Source organism: Mytilus galloprovincialis, chromosome 2, assembly GCF_965363235.1.
Source record: "Mytilus galloprovincialis chromosome 2, xbMytGall1.hap1.1, whole genome shotgun sequence".
NCBI classification, from domain to species: Eukaryota; Metazoa; Mollusca; class Bivalvia; order Mytilida; family Mytilidae; genus Mytilus; species Mytilus galloprovincialis.
This window is the reverse complement of record NC_134839.1, coordinates 61,476,818-61,497,112: the sequence shown is the minus strand read 5'-3', so window position 1 is coordinate 61,497,112 and position 20,295 is coordinate 61,476,818. Positions and strand designations below refer to the sequence as shown.

At 31.9% G+C, this 20,295-nt stretch overlaps 1 protein-coding gene across 2 annotated transcripts in view; it reads left to right on the top strand.

Annotated features, from left to right (window-relative positions):
• The window catches only part of LOC143064041 (dual oxidase 1-like), an 82,181-nt gene extending 64,755 nt beyond the window's left edge, over positions 1–17,426 (top strand). For both annotated transcript variants that reach the window (XM_076236546.1, XM_076236545.1), the window contains 7 exons: positions 1,685–1,734; positions 2,305–2,586; positions 3,280–3,509; positions 5,333–5,497; positions 7,255–7,410; positions 14,066–14,197; positions 15,837–17,426. In XM_076236546.1, coding sequence (XP_076092661.1) covers positions 1,685–1,734; positions 2,305–2,586; positions 3,280–3,509; positions 5,333–5,497; positions 7,255–7,410; positions 14,066–14,197; positions 15,837–15,959 — 1,138 coding nt within the window. In that variant the 3' untranslated portion in view covers positions 15,960–17,426. The remainder of the gene's footprint in view (positions 1–1,684; positions 1,735–2,304; positions 2,587–3,279; positions 3,510–5,332; positions 5,498–7,254; positions 7,411–14,065; positions 14,198–15,836) is intronic.
• The last annotated feature ends 2,869 nt before the right edge of the window (positions 17,427–20,295 follow it).

The following is a 20,295-nucleotide window of genomic DNA, read 5'->3' as shown; positions in this document are numbered from 1 at the left end:
TTGCCTTTTGAAGTGTGTTGTTCAGCCATGAATGAACTGTTCCTTTTATAAATGTTCATATAAAGTATTAAATAGGACTATATTTCATTGTTTATCTTTTTGATGATAGAAACTGATAAAGGGTATGTTACACCTTGGAAAACATAAAAAATAGTAATAATATTTTTTATACCCCACGCAACGAAGTTGCGGAGGGTATAATGTTTTTGACCCGTCCGTCCGTCCGTCCGTCTGTCTGTCAGTCCGTCCGTCCGTCAGTCCGTCCGTCCGTCAGTCCTGTTTCTTGTCATCGCAACTCCTCTCAAACCACACAACAGAATTTCACGAAACCTTTTCAGATAATAAGGACATACTATGTAGTTGTGCATATCGACGGGAAATTGCAATTCAATTTTTTTTCTAGGAGTTACGCCCCTTTGAACTTATTTACTTTAATGTACTACTGCAACAGTTTGTCATCGCAACTCCTCTCAAACCACACTACAGAATTTCACGAAACCTTTTCAGATAATAAGGACAAACTATGTAGTTGTGCATATCGACGGGAAATTGCGATTCAATTTTTTTTCTAGGAGTTACGCCCCTTTGAACTTATTTACTTAATGTACTACTGCAACAGTTTGTCATCGCAACTCCTCTCAAACCACACAACAGAATTTCACGAAACCTTTTCAGATAATAAGGACATACTATGTAGTTGTGCATATCGACGGGAAATTGCAATTCAATTTTTTTTCTAGGAGTTACGCCCCTTTGAACTTATTTACTTTAATGTACTACTGCAACAGTTTGTCATCGCAACTCCTCTCAAACCACACTACAGAATTTCACGAAACCTTTTCAGATAATAAGGACAAACTATGTAGTTGTGCATATCGACGGGAAATTGCGATTCAATTTTTTTTCTAGGAGTTACGCCCCTTTGAACTTATTTACTTTAATGTACTACTGCAACAGTTTGTCATCGCAACTCCTCTCAAACCACACAACAGAATTTCACGAAACCTTTTCAGATAATAAGGACATACTATGTAGTTGTTCATATCGACGGGAAATTGCGATTCAATTTTTTTTCTAGGAGTTACACCCCTTTGAACTTATTTACTTTAATGTATTACTGCAACAGTTTGTCATCGCAACTCCTCTCAAACTACACAACAGAATTTCACGAAACCTTTTCAGATAATAAGGACATACTATGTAGTTGTGCATATCGACGGGAAATTGCGATTCAATTTTTTTTCTAGGAGTTACGCCCCTTTGAACTTATTTCCTTTAATGTACTACTGCAACAGTTTGTCATCGCAACTCCTCTCAAACCACACAACAGAATTTCATGAAACTTTGTAGATAATAAGGACATACTATGTAGATGTGCATATCAACAGGAAATTACGGTTCAATTTTTTTTCTAGGAGTTATGCCCCTTTGAACTTATTTGCCTCAATGTACTTCTGCAACAGTTTGTCATCTCTCATCAACTCCTCTGAAAACACACAACAGAATTTCATGAAATTTTGTAGATAATAAGGACATACTATGTATATTGACAGGAAATTATTATTCAATATTTTTTCTTATACAATTTTTTTTTCTTATACTTATTTAATTTCTCCAATGACAATGTGGGGACGTGGGGTATGTGAGCGTGCTCACTAAGGTTCTTTAATTTTATATATTTCAGAACTGAAGCTTTGCCAGGTTTTGAGTTTTGGTTCTTTGGAAATATGACTGGTAAGTTATGTAATTGAAGTAAGCCCATCTAGATATATATATTGAGTTAAAATACATTGCATTTCATACACTGAAAATAAAAATGTTTTGACCAGGCCCTCTGTCATGCTAGATTAAGTATTACTTTTATCCAAAATTTGTTTCAAATTTCTCTAACTTTAGTTTGCCTCAACCAAATGTTATGAAAAGTTTACATAATTATGCTTAATAACCATACAATACTGATTAATTTCAAATTTGGGGTGAGGTCACTTTTAAAGTTCTCTAAGTTATGTTTCTTTATTATGTTAATTGCAAGTGGGGGCATCATCTGGTGTCCCATAGACACATTCTCCACTTATTTTATCAGTTATAACATGTATATTTAGATATTTTATGCATTTTGACAATAGGTGAGAGTATTGAGATTTTCTTAGTTGGAAACGCATCTTAAATAGAACTTCAATCCCTGCCTTCAAAGGGAATGTGTACCAACTATTGATTTTAAGACACATGCTTGACAGGATTAACATTAAAGTTTATTAGATACTGTGGCAACTGATAATTTTGACCAATTTTACTTTATTATAGGTTGTACTGGTGTTTTGCTTGTGGTGGTTATCTGTATCATCTATGTGTTTGCTACACAGACAGCCAGACAATATATATTTAATGGTTTTTGGCTGACACACAAACTCATTGTCATCATGTATGTTTTGACTATTCTGCATGGTGCATCAGTGATTGTACAGAAGCCAATGTTCTTTGTTTACTTCATTGTACCCGCCATTCTTTTTGCGATGGATAAAATGATTAGCTTGAGTAGGAAGAAAACAGAAATAGCAGTACTTGGAGCAGAAAAGTTACCATCAGGTAAGAAAGCTACCAATGTTAAAATAATCTTAGTTAAAAAGCATATTTTTGGAAAGGGATGTTCCATTGAAACATGCATGGTATCCAGACAAGATGCTTTCAAATAGGGATTACCACCTTTAAAGGTGATTTTAGAATTTTAAACATTTTCAATGTACAAAGTAAAATCACAAAAATACTGATCTCTGAGGAAAATTCAAAGCAGAAAGTCCCAAATCAAAAGCTCAAACACATGAAACAAATGGATAACAACTGTCATATTCCTGACTTTGTGCAGGCATTTTCTTAAGTACAAAAGGTGGATTAAACCTGGTTTAAAAAGGTATTTGTCTCCCAGCCATAACTGACACTTGAGAGTGCCATAAATCTTTTTATGGAATAGCCCTTAGTAGATATAATTATATGCAAAAGCATTATTAAGTTGTTGTTTTTTGTGTCTTTGATTTTTGATACATGAAGTAAATGAATTACCAAGTGTGTTTATTTATATTTACAGTTTAATGATCAAATTGTTCATGTTTCACTGTAGGAATCTCAAACTGAAAGAAGTCAGTAATACTACATACATTTCACTGATTTGGTTGAAACATTGAGATTTTCTATGCTTTTTCATCAACAAAAAATCTAGTAATTTGGCAATAGTGAAGAGTTCCTTTTAAGGAGTATTCTACAATAAATATTTATACTTTGCAGACATCACTTTCCTTCAATTCAAACGACCATCTAAATTTGAATACAAATCTGGTCAGTGGGTGAGGATTGCCTGTCTGTCACATGGCAGAAATGAATTCCATCCATTTACCATAACGTCTGCTCCTCATGAGGATACTCTGTCTCTACACATCAGAGCTCTGGGTCCATGGACCTGGAATATCAGGAATCTGTTTGATCCTGAAAGTCTCAAAGATGGACCATATCCAAAGGTAAATAAAATATTGAATTACTTCAAAGGTGTTTTATATTATAGTATATTCATGAAGATAAGATGTTTAAAGTGAACTTACTATTGTAGTAGTAAATTGAAGGCAAGATTGTGTCTTACCTTTTTTTGCACCTCTTATATTTTAACTGACTTTGTAAATTGTTTCTACACATCACCTATTGGTAGGAATATATTTGAATTAATTATTTTACAAGTAATGGCAACAATACCTAACTATAGTACATTTTTTGTATAAAACTGGTCAAAAAAATTTTTTTTGGACATTTTGATAAGAAAATAAATAAAGAAATTTAAAAGGCATGAAAACATAATATGCAGGTGTAATACCACCAAATCATGGTACGTCACATCCGGTTGTATAAGAAAATAGGTTGAAAAAAAATATTCCCATGAATTTGACAGTTGAAGGTTATTAGTCCTACATTTTATTGCAGTAAAACATTTTCTGTGTCATAAACATATGTTTTGGGTATTTCAGTGTACCATTTTTATTTAGCTCACCTGGCCCAAAGGGCCAAGTGAGCTTTTCTCATCACTTTGCGTCCGTTGTTCGTCCGTCGTCGTCCATCTTTTACAAAAATCTTCTTCTCTGAAACTACTGGACCAAATTAAACCAAACCTGGACGCAATCATCATTAGGGTATCTAGTTTAAAAATGTGCCCGATGACCCTGCCCGTGAACCAAGATGGCAGACATGGCTAAAAATAGTACATAGGGTAAAATGCAGTTTTTGGCTCATATCTCTGAAACCAAAGCATTTAGAGCCAATCTGACAAGGATACAGTTGTTCATTATGTCAATATCTATCTGCCCCTGAAATTTTAAGACCGATCAGGCAATTGTTGTTGGGTTGCTGCCCTTGAATTGGTAATTTTAAGGAAATTTTGCCATTTTGGGTAATTATCTTGAATATTATTATAGATAGAGATAAACTGTAAACATCATTATATACAGCAAAGTAAGATCTACAAATAAGTCGACATGACCAAAATGGACAATTGACCCCTTAAGGAGTTATTGCCCTTCTTAGTCAATTTTTAACATTTTTCATAAATTTTGTAAATTTTTATGCCCCACCTACAATAGTAGAGGGGCATTATGTTTTCTGGTCTGTTCGTCCGTTCGTCTGGATTCAGGTTAAAGTTTTTTGTCAAGGTAGTTTTTGATGAAGTTGAAGTCCAATCAACTTTAAACTTAGTACACATGTTCCCCATGATATGATCTTTCTAATTTTAGTGTCAAATTAAAGTTTTAACCCCAATTTCACGGTCCACTGAACATAGAAAATGATAGTGCGAAGTTCAGGTTAAAGTTTTGGTTAAAGTTTTTGGTCAAGGTAGTTTTTGATGAAGTTGAAGTCACATCAACTTAAAACTTAGTACACATGTTCCCTCTGATATGATCTTTTTAATTTTAATTCCAAATTAAAGTTTTGACCCCAATTTCACGGTCCACTGAACATGGAAAATGATAGTGCGAGTGGGGCATCCGTGTACTATGGACACATTCTTGTTATCTTGTGATGTAACTTGATATTTCTTTAACTGGGCTCTTGGTCATAAAACTTTACTCAGGACTCTCCGTACAAAATTTATACTTGATTCACCAAATTCAGTATTTTGGTTTGTTGAATTCTGTGTCTTGAGTACTATAATTGTACTCCAAATTTTTATGACAACAAGGACCTAATGTTCTGTTGATTGTTTTACTAAATAATTTTGTCAGGAAAATACTCTGGTATTACTGAAAACTAAATGTGTTCTTATTCATGTCTCATAATAAATTTTTGTATTTCGTTGCAGCTATTTTTGGATGGTCCCTATGGAGCTGGACAACAGGACTGGTACCAGTATGAAGTGTCTGTATTAGTAGGAGCAGGTATTGGGGTTACCCCATATGCATCCATTTTGAAGGATTTTGTTCACATGGCACAAATGCGTAGTACATACAAAATGAAGTGTCAGAAGGTAAAAATTTTATGAAAAATATGTGAAATCTATATATATTTTATTTTTATATAAATAAAGAGGTGCCAAACCAATGCCTTTGTGCTCCTGAAAGTGGATACTAGTATATATGCAGGGTTGTCAAGATAAAAAAAAAAATACTGCTAAATTGACAATAACACTTAAAAAACCTCCATCTTTTATTGGATGACATGTTTTACTGATTAAAAATCCCATACAATTACCCCAAAAATTCCTTAACATAAGCCTAATATTTTAAACATGAATTTTCGAAAATGTCTCAATACCTTCCATATTTTTTTTTCAATGGCTTTTAAAAAAATAAAATCGATTTGAAAAATAACCATTCGCATCCTCTTTCATGCCATCTTAATGGTCATAAAATAAAGAAAGGCAAAAAAGTAGTAAAGATAATAGTATATTAATGATAGAGGTTTTACTGCCATTAATCCTTAACCTTATTTATATATACATTAAAAGATTTTATCTTAACTGATATTCAATATAATTGAACTGTACCAGACAAGTCGTTATTTATGTTCAATTAACTGCCTGATTTAATTTTATTTTAATTACTGAAATGTTATTGTAAATTTTCAAATTCCCAAGAAACTCGCCTTACTTTTTTTTCTCTTGGAAAAAGCTTTTAACTTTGAACCTCAACTCAAAGAGCACATTGTATTGTAAAAATATACCAACAAGAAAATTGCAAGATACTTTGTGTGGAATTGGAAAATGTTTCCACAAGTCTAAGGACTTTAACACTCCATTGAAAAAACATACATTTATTGAGAAATATTCCAGTAATCGATGGACAAGTTCCTGAAACAATATATTGTCGCTGGGTTTCTAAAATGTTGTAAATTACAAAATTTTCAAGAAAAAAATATCTCACAAACAGGCTTTGAAAATTTTGACAAAATGCATGTTTCAAAATTAGTATGGCGTTCATTATCACTGGACTAGTATATATTTGTTTAGGGGCCAGCTGAAGGACGCCTCCGGGTGCGGGAATTTCTCACTACATTGAAGACCTGTTGGTGACCCTCTGCTGTTGTTTTTTATTTGGTCGGGTTGTTGTCTCTTTGACACATTCCCCATTTCCATTCTCAATTTTATTCAAAAATGTTGTATGTAAACTATAACGTTTTTGTAAATAGCAGTGAAATAAAAACTTTGACATTTCTTGATTATCCAAGAACTTAAATTATTTGCACAGAAATAAAGAAATGTACAATAATTGTTTTCCCAAAGCCATTCTGCAATGATTTTCAAGTTTTCATACAACATTTTGGAAGCAAACTTTACAAACAACTGACATTGGCAATTTTGTAATATGTCTTATTTCACACATTTTGATCGGTCTAACTGTATGCTATTTTGTATACCAAAGAATTCCTCCCGCTCAGACCATTGGTGTCAAAAAGTATTTTTAGCCAAAAAAGTTATATACGACATTTTAGATGCCCAGCGACAAATTATATATGTTATGCAGATAATTATTATTACCCATTTAACATCACCAAGATAATTGAAAGCATTTTTTTTAGCAGACAAAATGATAAATTTCACATTTTTGTCCATAGATTATAAATAATCATAAATGCACATAGAAGTTTCTAATTTTACAGTGTTGTCTTGTAATGTATTTAAGTAAACCTATAAAACATTTAATTCCCATATTATATGATGCAATACCAACCATTTACAATATATAGTCCACTAATAAATAAATAAAACATTTACTATATTTGCAGTTATACTTTATATGGGTAACAGGCAGTCAGAGACATTTTGAATGGTTGTTGGACATCATCAGAGAAGTAGAAGAAGTTGACCAGAAGGGCATTGTCTCTATTGATATATTTATCACCCAGTTCTTCCAGAACTTTGATCTCAGAACGTGTATGCTGGTAATTATGATTTATAAATTTATTAATGCAGAATTTGTTCTCTTCACTCATTGTAGATCATATTCTTTCCTATACATTTAACTTGGATGGAGAGTTGTTTCATATATATCTATAAACTAAGATAAACGGAAAATATATTTTGATATTTATTTTGTATCACTTCAGGAAAAGTATTTATGGTTTTGTAAATTAGAGCTCTTGAAGCTTATAAAAAAACAATACTTATTAATTTTAGATTTAAGTTCATTACTAGATACATTTTGTAATAATTACAAGTGTGGACACATATGAATGTGGGTAGTATGTTTGGATGTTTGACAGTGTCTTATGACAAAAGGAGTTCTATGTTTTTCCTATATGGTGTTATTAGTTGTGTTGCACGATGACAAACAATCTGAGCATTAGGAGTGTTGTTTATTTATTATTTAGTTTTTATGTTCAAGACGGGCATGGAAGAGACATTAATTGCATTAGTTACCAAATGATTATGATAGAATATGTTCCACATCTTTGATTTTGGATACATTTTGTAGCTAGGAGAGCAACACATAATACATTTTTCTAGGTTCATTTTTTCATGTTTTTTTTTTTCTAAATGGGAGATGATATCTAGATTTGAGAACATGATATAAGGAGCCTGTAATTCAGTGGTTGTCGTTTGTTTATGTGTTACATATTCGTTTTCATTTATTTTTTGTACATAAATAAGGCCGTTAGTCTTCTCGTTTAGATTGTTTTACATTGTCATTTCAGGGCCTTTTATAGATGATTATGCGGAATTGGCTTTGCTCATTGTTGATGGCCTTACGGTGACCTGTAGTTGTTAATTTCTGTGTCATTTTGGTCTCTTGTGGAGAATTATCTCATTGGCAATCATACCACATCTTTTAATACGCCCGTCGTCTTTTAGACGGGACGTATTATGGTATACCTTTGTCCGTCCGTCCGTCTGTCCGTCCACACTTTGGACAATAACTCAAAAACACTTTCACCAATTTCCATGAAACTTAAGTGAATTGTGTATATCTATTGACGTAAGCTCCCTTTCGTTTTTTTTTTTAATTTCAAATTTTAAGTTTTGGATTTATGGGGCTTTATTCATAAAAAAGGGGGGATTTTTAACACTTCGGACAATAACCCAAAAAGGCTTTCACCAATGTCCATGAAACTTTAGTGAATTGTTTACATCTATTGATGTAAGCTCCCTTTCAATTTTTATAAATTTCAGATTTTAAGTTTTGGATTTATGGGGCTTTATTCATAAAAAAAAGGGTGATTTTCAACACTTCAGACAATAACTCAAAAAGGCTTTCACCAATGTCCATGAAACTTTGATGAATTGTTTATATCTATTGATGTAAGCTCCCTTTCAATTTATATAAATTTCAGATTTTAAGTTTTGGATTTATGGGGCTTTATTCATAAAAAAAAGGGGGATTTTCAACACTTCGGACAATAACTCAAAAAGGCTTTCACCAATGTCCATGAAACTTTGGTGAATTGTTTATATCTATTGATGTAAGCTCCCTTTCAATTTTTATAAATTTCAGATTTTACATTTCCGTGTTATGAATTTTTATGCTTAAAAAAGGGGGGATTTTCCAATTTTGGGACAATAACTAACACTTTCACAAAATTTTATGCAACTTTGATAAATTGTTTATATCTATTGACATAAGCTCCCTTTCCATTTTTATAAATTTTAGATTTTACGTTTTCTTAAGTAATGAATTTTTATACTTAAAAAAGGGGGATTTTATGAAACTTTGGTGAATATATTAATGTAACATCCCTTTTGATTTGTATATATATTTCTAATTGATCATATAAGTTCATTTAAAGCATAAAAGACAAGTTAAAAGAGCAACGGGCGTATCATGCGCTAAAGTGCAGCCCTTTATTTTATATGTATTTGCTTACTATTTGTATGGTTCTATTTATATTACTTTGTGGAGGATCGTCAGTAACATTAGTAAAAAAAATTGTTAAAAGGTCGAATTGTTCCTCAGATTAGAATACATTTATTGGTTTTTAGTAATGACAATGCCTGACAAGATGCTAGGGGCTAGATGAGCTAGGAAGTAAACTTCTGTGCTGATTTTTAACAATTCTTTGATAATATTTCCTCCAAAGCTGGTCGAAGCAAAAAAAAATTGACAAATATGAAAATGATTTCACCAAAAGAACTTTTTTGAGCATGCTTCAAAGACTCAAAACTGCTCAAAAAGTAATCTAATAGAATTTCAAGCATGTCAAGTGGATATTATCAACATCTACTTAATTAGTCTTAATATGTCTAAATATCTAAAAAGTTATAGTATTCAAAAGGTATTGCAAAATTATTCTCTTTTCATTTTTGTTTGTTATATAGATACAAATATAAGTGATACATGTACCACAAATACAGTATTTGTTGTGGTATGAAAGTGTAGTTATTAACATTTAATGTTACAATGTTAATTCACACAAATTTATTAGAAATAAACAATTGAATGAAAAATGTTGAACATGTACAATGAAACATACAGTTGGGTGCAGACCAAGCGTTACATGTAAACGGGCCTAAAAAGTGAACGCGGCGTTTACTCGCGTGCACTTCATGTAAACGTCACGTTAACTCTGCGTTAACTCCGCGCGTCTTCTAATCTTGTAAAGAGTAAACGGGCGTTTACTTTCGCGTTTACTTCGCGTTAACGCGAAAAAGGCGTGTCTTCTATCTCTAAAAAAAAAGTAAACGCCCGTTTTGTAGTAAACGCGCGTTAACGCAGATTGTCCTCGTATCCTGGATACACTGACCTAATATATCACATGATAAGGTACATTAAAATATCCATCTGTCCATTTTCGATCAACATATTGGCAATTGCATTTAATGAAATGAGACCTCTTTAATTAATTTATTGAAAATTAATCATTGCATATAAGAACAAAATGGAAATTCTTCCTGGAACTGTAAAACCTACAAGACTTTCAGTTTACATTCGTGAGAGGATATTAAGTTTTGGAATATTTAATTTTGGCATATTTATTTTTAAATATGCCGGTTTAACTGTGAGTCGATATTTGTACATGTAAATTTTGAACAGAAAAAATAGAAAATCCGCTGTTGAAAGTTTTTGGAACTGACTATTTTTGCAATTAATAAATGTTTATATTTCTAATAAAAAGTGTTTTTTAATGTTAGGGTTCAAAACCCATATACGTAAAATATTAAGTCATTTTAACAACATAAATAAATGTACAAATGCACACGGCGATTATTTTATAATATACACAATTAGTTAACGCGAAAAGTAAACGCCTGTTAACTTTCAAGTGCGCATAAAAATACAATTGAGAAATCTGTAGTAAACGCCCGTTTACTTTTACGTGCACGTAAAATTAAACTTGTGAAATCTGAAGTAAACGGACATTTACTACTGACTAAACGGACACATAGTAAACGCGCGTTTACTCGAGTAGACATTAGACATTTCCGTTTTGACCGCGTTAACGAAAATGAAGTAAACGGGCGTTTACTAGTAAACGCGAAATTTATAGTTAACTAATGAAAAATGTGCACGCCGCGTTAACTTGCGTTTACTTTATGTAATGCTTGGTCTGCACCCAACTGTAGTTTTAGAAATCAATTAGGCCAGATAGGCCTTATAATTTTTTTTAAACATAATCGAATGACCATTTACACTCAGGACCAAGTCATCAGTAGGCAGTAGAGATGTATTAAAACAACCTAGCATCATATTGCTGGTAGCGGGAGTAGCATTGTCGGGTAAATTTGTTCTTTTTATAAAATTTGGTCAAAGGACATATAATGTTTGGTTCAAATCGATATATGCTTTTTATCTCCCTATTACTTACATTGAAGAAAGAGGTGATACTTCTTACTTTGACAAATCCTTGTACATGAGAGTTGTCTGTTAAATCTTTATTTCACAAAGAATGAATTGCATAACAATGAACTGAGCTCAAAGCAAAGTACTTTAATAATAGACTTAGACAAAGAGCTAAATCCAGTGATATACTTTGTACTGCAGGTTCTTCATGAACATCCATTGACCAAAACCATATCTCAATAAAATGCCATACTACATGGTTGGATCAAAAGTCCTGAAAAAGACATGTTTTTTTTATCGTATTTTAAGTATGCACAGGTTAAAACTTTCTTGTGGTATAATCATTCAGTATCTAGCAACTATCAATTTGCTTCATGCTCAAATTGATATAGGTTGAGCGCTCCTCTGTTACTGTTGTGCCTTTAAAATACACCTATACTGCACGTACGAACTAGTATGCTAGAGGAAAAATGATGATTTTTCAGTGTTATTTTCAACCCTTTTCAGATGCATAAAGCATTATATTTAGGACTATTTGGAAATGCCCTTAAATTGTATGAAGATCAAGAATAACTGTATTTACCAATTTCATTCACAAATTATTTCTAGAACGGGTTTGTTGTGACGCCTCCGGGTGTGGGAGCTTCTCGCTGCATTGAAGACCCATTGTTGGCCTTCAGCTGTTGTCTCCTCTATGGTCGGGTTGTAATGGGTCTTTCCCACATAAGCAATTTCACACAGCAAAATATAATGAACATGTTTACTTTTATATAAAGTTTCTTTAATAAGGAAGTTTATTAGTAAATTGAGTTGTTTTCCCATCACTTAAGTAATTACATGTAACGAACTAACATAGGTCCAAGTAATGTGCAGTGGCTGATCCAGGGGAGGGTTTTCAGTTGGAACCGCCCCTTTTTTGGGGTGATTAATGCATTTGAATGGGCACATGGTTGGACCCCCCCTTTTCACAAAATGGCTGGATCCGCCCCTGACGTGTTTCAGTTTAGATTAGAGTAACTGAGACAGATCCATCCATTTTTTAAAAGGGGGACCTCACCCAGGATAAGCAGAGGCGGATTTAGTAATTTTTCAAAAAGGGGGACCGGACCTAATGTAAATTGAGTTTTTTCGCATCACTCACTAAATAACATAGGTCCGAGTAGTGTGTAGTGGTGGGTGGATCCAGCAGGAGGGTTCCCGGTTGGAATCGCCCCTTTTGTGGGGTGATCAATGCATTTGAATGGGGACATGGTTGGACCCCCCTTTCAAAATAGCTATAGATCTGCCACTGACTTGACTAGCTGAGACAGATCCAGCCATTTTTAAAAGGGGATCCTAACCCAGGATAAAGGGTCAGTTCCAACTGATATCCCTATTCAAATTAATTGATCGTCAACAAAAAAGGGAGGTTCAACCTCCGGAATCCCCCCTCCCCTAGATCCGCCACTGACCAGAGACTTAATGTGTACAAACCTGACGTAAAATTATGTACTATTGAATAATAAATAATATCACATTACCTCCAAAAATCAATAACTGTTACAGTACATTTCACATGTTTCAATAATCCAAAAACGATGTTTATGTAAGAAGTTCCCGCGCAAATGTCATGTGTTACCGAAACGGGAAACACACAAAAGAATTGTAGGTGCATGATGTCATTCGCATTCCGATTAATTTACACAGTTCAATAAAATACATATGTTAACATTATCTATATTGGTTTTGAATTAAGTTACTAGATCAGAAAAATGATTTGTTTCTCGCAGACAACACAAAATAATATACATATTAACTCGACACTTAATCTATACATCCCTACAACAAAATGGGACGACCAAACAGATTTCCTAATTTTGATAAAGGTGAAATATGTAGAATAAGAATTGTGCACTCTGGAATATGATCATAAATAAAGCCCTATATAAAGTGTAAACCAAAAAAAAAAAATGTATGAAATAATTGTTTATTACATCTGCTTGCATAATAATATTGAAGTTGAAACTAACAACGATCACGTGTATCCTGTCAACCCCTGAAAAACATAATATTGTCTTCTTGACTACTTCCGCAAACCGTGGTCTGGTAAAATGATATATTGTTATAGTGTATGTTAAATATTTTTACAAAGACCACCCATTTATTGATTTGTTGTATGACATTACCATAAAAAAATGAAGAAAAAAAGAACATACACTGAAGTTATAAGTTATGTCATCCACATAATTGTGTGAACTGAACAATACATAACCTGGTTCATGACATGATTGTGTGAACTGAACAATACATAACCTGGTTCATGACATGATTGTGTGAACTGAACAATACAAAACCTGGTTCATGACATGATTGTGTGAACTGAACAATACATAACCTGGTTCATGACATGATTGTGTGAACTGACCAATACATAACATGGTTCATGACATAATTGTGTGAACTGAACAATACATAACCTGGTTCATGACATGATTGTGTGAACTGAACAATACATAACCTGGTTCATGACATGATTGTGTGAACTGAACAATACATAACCTGGTTCATGACATGATTGTGTGGACTAAACAATACATAACCTGGTTCATATAGAAACTTTGAATTCTTACACTATTTCTGTGAAATAATGTCAGCTGAAATTTTTACATATTGCTGTTTATATTGAATTCTGTTTCTGTATTTAAATTTTCTCAAAGATCTCTTCTACAGTCTTCTTTATTGTCAATGTGATTAAGATAGCTGAACCAGCTTGTGATGGATGATTTAGTTTACATTTATGATCATTTATTGTTACTGAACCAACATTATTATTGACTTTTCAGTATATTTGTGAGGAGCACTTCCAGAAGTTGTCAGGTGGTCGTAGTCTGTTTACTGGATTGAAAGCTACCACTCATTTTGGCAGACCACAACTCAGTTCTATGTTTCAAGCAGTACATAAAACACATCCTATGGTAATATTTTTGTAGTTTAATGTCATGTGAAAATACATAAAATTGAGAATGGAAAAAGGGAATGTGTCAAAGAGACAACAAACCGTCCATAGAACAGACAACAGCAGAAGGTCACCAACATGTCTTCAATGCAGCGAGAAATTCCCGCACCCAGAGGCGTCCTTCAGCTTGTCCCTAAACAAATATATATACTAGCTCAGTGATAAACTAAACTCCAAATTGTACACAAGAAACTAAAATTAAAAATAATACAAAACTAACAAAGGCCAGAGGCTCCTGACTTGGGACAGGCGCAAAAATGTGGCTGGGTTAAACATGTTTATGAGATATCAATCCTCCCCTATACCTCTAGCCAATGTAGAAAAGTAAACGCATAACAATACACACATTTAAAATCCAGTTCAAGAGAAGTCCGAGTCTGATGTCAAAAGATGTAACCAAAGAAAATAAACAAAATGACAATAATACATAAATAACAACAGACTACTAGCAGTTAACTGACATGCCAGCTCCAGACTTCAATTAAACTGATTGAAAGATTATGTCTTCATCATGTGAATATCAGGCACAATCCTTCCCGTTAGGGGTTTAGTATCATACCATCATAAAATATATGAAAAGAACCTAACCCGTGTCATGCCAACAACTGTTTTTAAATAAATGTGTATAGTTCCGATGCATAGACCCTATAAGTGAATCAATATTAACACCAAAATATGCAATCTTTCAAATCTGACTGGATTGTTTTTTTAGAAAACATTATTGCATAACTAAAATTTTCTTTCTTTAAATTTTAATTGCAACAAAGTCATCTAGTTTTGCTTTATAATTTTGTTTTTGTATAAAGACAATTCCAACCAGATTGTTAAAAAAAAACTTAAAATTTCTAAATGTTTTAAAGAAACAATAATTAATTTTACCCATCTCTGAACACCTAATTTCTTACCTTTGTGATTTCAAAATGAAAGTTGCATCTTGGAATAAACTTTAAAGATGATTGCATTTAGATAATATAGAAAAATTGATTTTAAATATGAACAAATCTTGAGGAAGAAAAAAAATGTCAACGATCAATTTGAGAGAGAAATTGTCTGTAATTTTTGAAATATTAAGTAATCTTATTTACCAAGGAAATGTTTCATGATGGGAAAACACTTGACCCAATAAGTGACAAATCTGATGATTATTTAAAAAAATCTGCTACATTAAAACCTCTTCATTTGAAACATAAGATAAAACTAAATCTAGATTTTCATATGAAGTCATTTTATCTGCAAATTCAAAAATGAAAAAAAATAAAAGGAATCAAAGGATGGTGGATGGCTGATCAAAATCCAGGAGCTAATGAAGATGAAATTATTATTTAGAGAACAGTCTCGTATTATCCCACATATTTTAAGAATATTAGGTTCAACTCCTTGCCCTTCAATCTTTGACTCTTTATATTAAAATTGACTTTCTCATTAAGGCTATATTATCTTGCTCATGCTGAAAAAGTTTCAGGATAGACTCTTTTCTTATATTTGATATGTAATAGAGTTTTATTTAGTAATTAAAATATGAAAATTCTTGCTCTGGACTAAACGTTACTGCTAGGTTTATTGTTCAACATAATTTTCATCTCCTGTTTTTTTTGTAGGTACGTAAAGTTGGTGTTTTCAGTTGTGGGCCACCAGGGTTGACAAAAAGTGTGGAAGTTGCAACAAAAGATGCCAGCAATACTACAAAGGCTTTGTTTGAACACCACTTTGAGAACTTTTAATTTGGAATATATGTGGAGGTTTAGCTTAGAACCTATTTGGTTGTATATTAAGTTTTTATGATATTCTCATGAACATTTGCCGAAAAAAAAATTGTTTATTTTGTTATGAGGGGAAGCTTGCCTATAGACACAGTTTATTTTATCTATACCTCATATAAACATCTTCATGAAGTTAAATAATATTTTTGATATATGTTATAAGGAAGCTAACTTTTAAATTATTTTTTATAAGGATATTGTCTAATAGATTAAAACTATTAAATACATGGTTAATGCAAATTATTGTTGAATTAAATTAAATTATATATTAATTGTTCAATGCCATATGAAAGTTTTTTGTCGAAATTCAATTTAACAATGTTAAATTTGGCTCATATTCAAAGTATTTTGAGATTATGCCAAATAACCATAAACTTGATTGGAATTTTTTTTTAAATGACAAATTCCGGTTGGTGATACCAAAATCATGTCAGCTACACTTCACCACTGTGTAGTCTTTTTCAAATGAGTGTTATTGTTAATTCTACAAATTTCATCTCAAAGTGATAGTTACACAAGTACTAGTCCAACAGCTGACGACCAAGATACACACATATTTATATCTAACACAAAATATATTCTGAAGTACATACAATAGTTAAAAATAAATAAATTGTTTGAAAATCAGGAATGATATCAAGAGGAAAATTGATGGTTTTTTTTTTTTTTTTATTAATCGTGAAATTGGATTGAATCTGAAAGGCATTAACAACAAATGAATTAGTGTCTTCTAGAACATAAAAATAATACTTTATAAACAAACCATTGTCTTTCAAAATATATATGTATGCTGCATCTCATGATAGTGCCAAAAATGATTCAAAGTAGATAATTATTTTTTAAGATATAAAAAATGGTGCTCATAAATTTGATTAGAACAAAAATGACAAAAAGTTAATGAAATACTTGAAGGACATGAATTTATTTCTTAATTTTGCGAAAAAAAATTATCTGATGCACTTAACATGATTTTGAGTTCAAAAGCAAATATGATGGGAATCTCTTGTTCAGAATGTAATATCAATATTGCTGTTCATAACAATCTGTTATCTGTATTTTAAAACTTTTTTTCATATTAAGATTTTCAAGTCTAAAGTTTTTGTCTTGTTGTTATGGAGAAAATATACAGATAGAGAGACTTAAAAACATACAGGCTTTTTTTTATTATTTTTTTGTAACAGGTTAGAAATACAGGATCTCATTTTTCATCATTCTAATTTATTTTGAAGGCTGTTTTTAAAAGTGCCAAAATAGAGAATATTCTATTATAAATTCTATATATTATACCCAAAAACATTTCAGTGCTATGATTAAAGGTTGTTGAAAAGTTCAGTAATTCTTTATCAAAACCTTGTTGATAAAGGTATATCAAAATATTATATACACCATAAAATGGAAGTTTTGTTTTGAATAAAAATGTACATTCTGTTTAGTTCTTATGATTCAGTTTTCTGGCATAGAGAAATGCAATTGTTTCATGTAATATGCAAACTACTTAGTAGGCTGTTATGAGACCAATCAATTCATATGCATTCAATTAATATAAACACATTTATGAATACTTAAATCACTTCAGGAGGACTTTCTGAACTCCCTTATGGTCCCGATTCACAGCCAATGCTTAGCAACTGATTTACATGAAGCCATCGAATTTGAAATGAAAAATAGTCTTGAATTTTAGATATAGAATAATAAATTGCTGTAATATTTCTTAGTTTGAGCTAACTTGATCAAAAAGGCTTCTGCAATCACTTACTGTCTGTAAGCATCATCCCACCCTGTGAATATCATGGCTACAAGCAGAATCTTTGATTTGTTTGTTTTGGTTCTGATTGAGATTGTGACACGGTTTAACAGCTGTACTACTATTTTGACAATTTTACCTATTATGTCTGTTTTGTACATGCATGGTTGTAAATATAATGGAATTTGATGCGATTGTTAAACAAGTGAGAGGTTTAGTGCTATAAAACCAGGTTCAATGCACCATTTTCTACATTTGAAAACCTGTACCAAGTCAGGAATATGACAGTTGCTGTCCATTCGATTGATGTGTTTTATCATTTCATTTTACCATCTGATCAGGGACTTTCCATTTTGAATTCAGTATTTTTGTGATTTTACTTTTTATCAGTTTCCGAAAACCTTTTATTAAACTTCTCAGAAATGTTTTGAATTCTTTGGAATTAATAATTTGGTGACACTCTACAACAAATCTTGCATATCTATAATAATTCTTAAAATAAAAAACCCAGGATATTGGGTATCCGTCATGAAACAAAACAGTAAATGCACAGCAAGAAAAAACACAAAAAAAGCAAAGGAACAGTGTTTTTATTGATGTTTTTGGGAAAAAAAAATCTGCCAGTATGACAGAAGGGGTACACAATTAGTTCTCATTGGACTAGCAAGTTTCATTTGAAATATCAATCTATTATACTCAAAATATGTCATCCATAAAAATGTCTACAATTTCAAGGAGACCATCTTTGATGTATTTGGTGGTGCAATCAGTGTTTTTCTGATTGCAAACAATAAAGTGTATCTACGATTTTTAGTAGATGAAAGGTACTTTTTCTGGACAACATGTAGATGATCTTTCAATAAGGAATATATGACCCGAAATCTTCACCTTACTAGAGGTAATAATATTTAAACTATTGACCTCAATAGTATGCAAGATGATGTCTTCTAGCGGTTCGACCATTTTGAATTTACTTGTTCTATGTATTCCAAAATGGAAAACAAAAAGGGTTATTTTATTACAAAATATGTTGTAAATAAATGATAACTGGCATTAGTTATTATATTTTTGAATTATGTCTGGCATATTTGCAGTAGGGCTTAAATATTTTTTAAGTAGAGCAACACTGCATATAGATTAAAACTCGCCTCATTTTGTGATCTTATCATACATACTTAAATAAAAGCAACAGCTTAAACCAAAAAAGATATTTTTATGAACAGATTTTAGGTTGCACTTTGTAAATACAGCTGTTTCTCAAACCACACCTCTTTTGGGGAGATTTAGAATATTCATAGAAAATTAATTTTGTTTACATACTGGTTTCAAGTTATGCTCTCTGTGTTCCATCTCATGGAAACATAACTTTGGAATGTTACCAGTAAATATACATGTGCATATTGTTTACATTGGAATCTGTGGTAACCCTTCATTTGAGATAGGGGTAGTTAAGAAAATTAGTGTTACTTTAAACTCTGAAAATTTCAGGGCATATAAACGTTGAAAATATGCTGCACAGCCCTATATTTTGACCTTTGAAAAAAATTGTAGTGCATTTGAACTCAATTCTAGGATAAGATTTTTTTCAAAACTTCATAGTAAAAGTGGTACAGTTTATCCGTAAAAGGAGTTCCTATGGGAAATTGCATTGTCAATATTTACCGAGATGCAACCTATAATGTGTTTCAAATACCTTTTTTTGAGCGTGACTAACTGTTAATCGTTTTCTATTCTGTTCAAAAACTCTGTAAACGGTCATTTTAGATCAAGTATGTCGATTTCAACATGTTTGCGAGACATCATTACTGATCTAATTGTACTAAAAGCATCTTTACCAGTTCATATATCAATAAAATCAATATATTTTGAAAGGCTCAAGTTATTTGACTAATAATGCAATTTAAGGGACAGAATTATGGCTCTGATAATACCTCCTTCTTTAACTGTTTTGGTTCAAAATAAAACAAATATCATACAGAAGTCCTACATCATGTTTTTTTCACCACCATACCTCAAAGAAAACTAAAATGTGGTCTGATTTTCACACAGCTCTGACAATCTGTCTACTAGTGATTTTTATTTATTTTTATTTCTACTCTGAGTAATCCACAATCAAATGGTGTACATTTTGTTTATATGAGGATGCATTTAAGGGTCGTATAATAACTTTCAGCGAAAAGTTATCGCTCTCGTCTATATTTTAGGCATCATTGATTCGTATTGAGCATAATGTTCAAGTCCATTTCTCAGATACTTTATGATCACAATGTCTGTACTTTTGTCTGACACTGTAGTTGAATTCCATTTTGTTAACTGTTTTCCGATTATATAAGATTAATTAAGCCAGTTTGACGTTTTTTGTAATTGTATATTACAACTGTTTCACGTTCAATCGTCGCCTTGATTGTTGAGAACTATGCCCTTTTCCAAACAACTGTTCATGACATATCAACAATATTTTATGTATGGATTCATTGCAATGAGTTAATGTCACATTTCATTCATTTTCATTTTTATTTTCATTAACCTCCCAAATAATTTTAATATCACGGT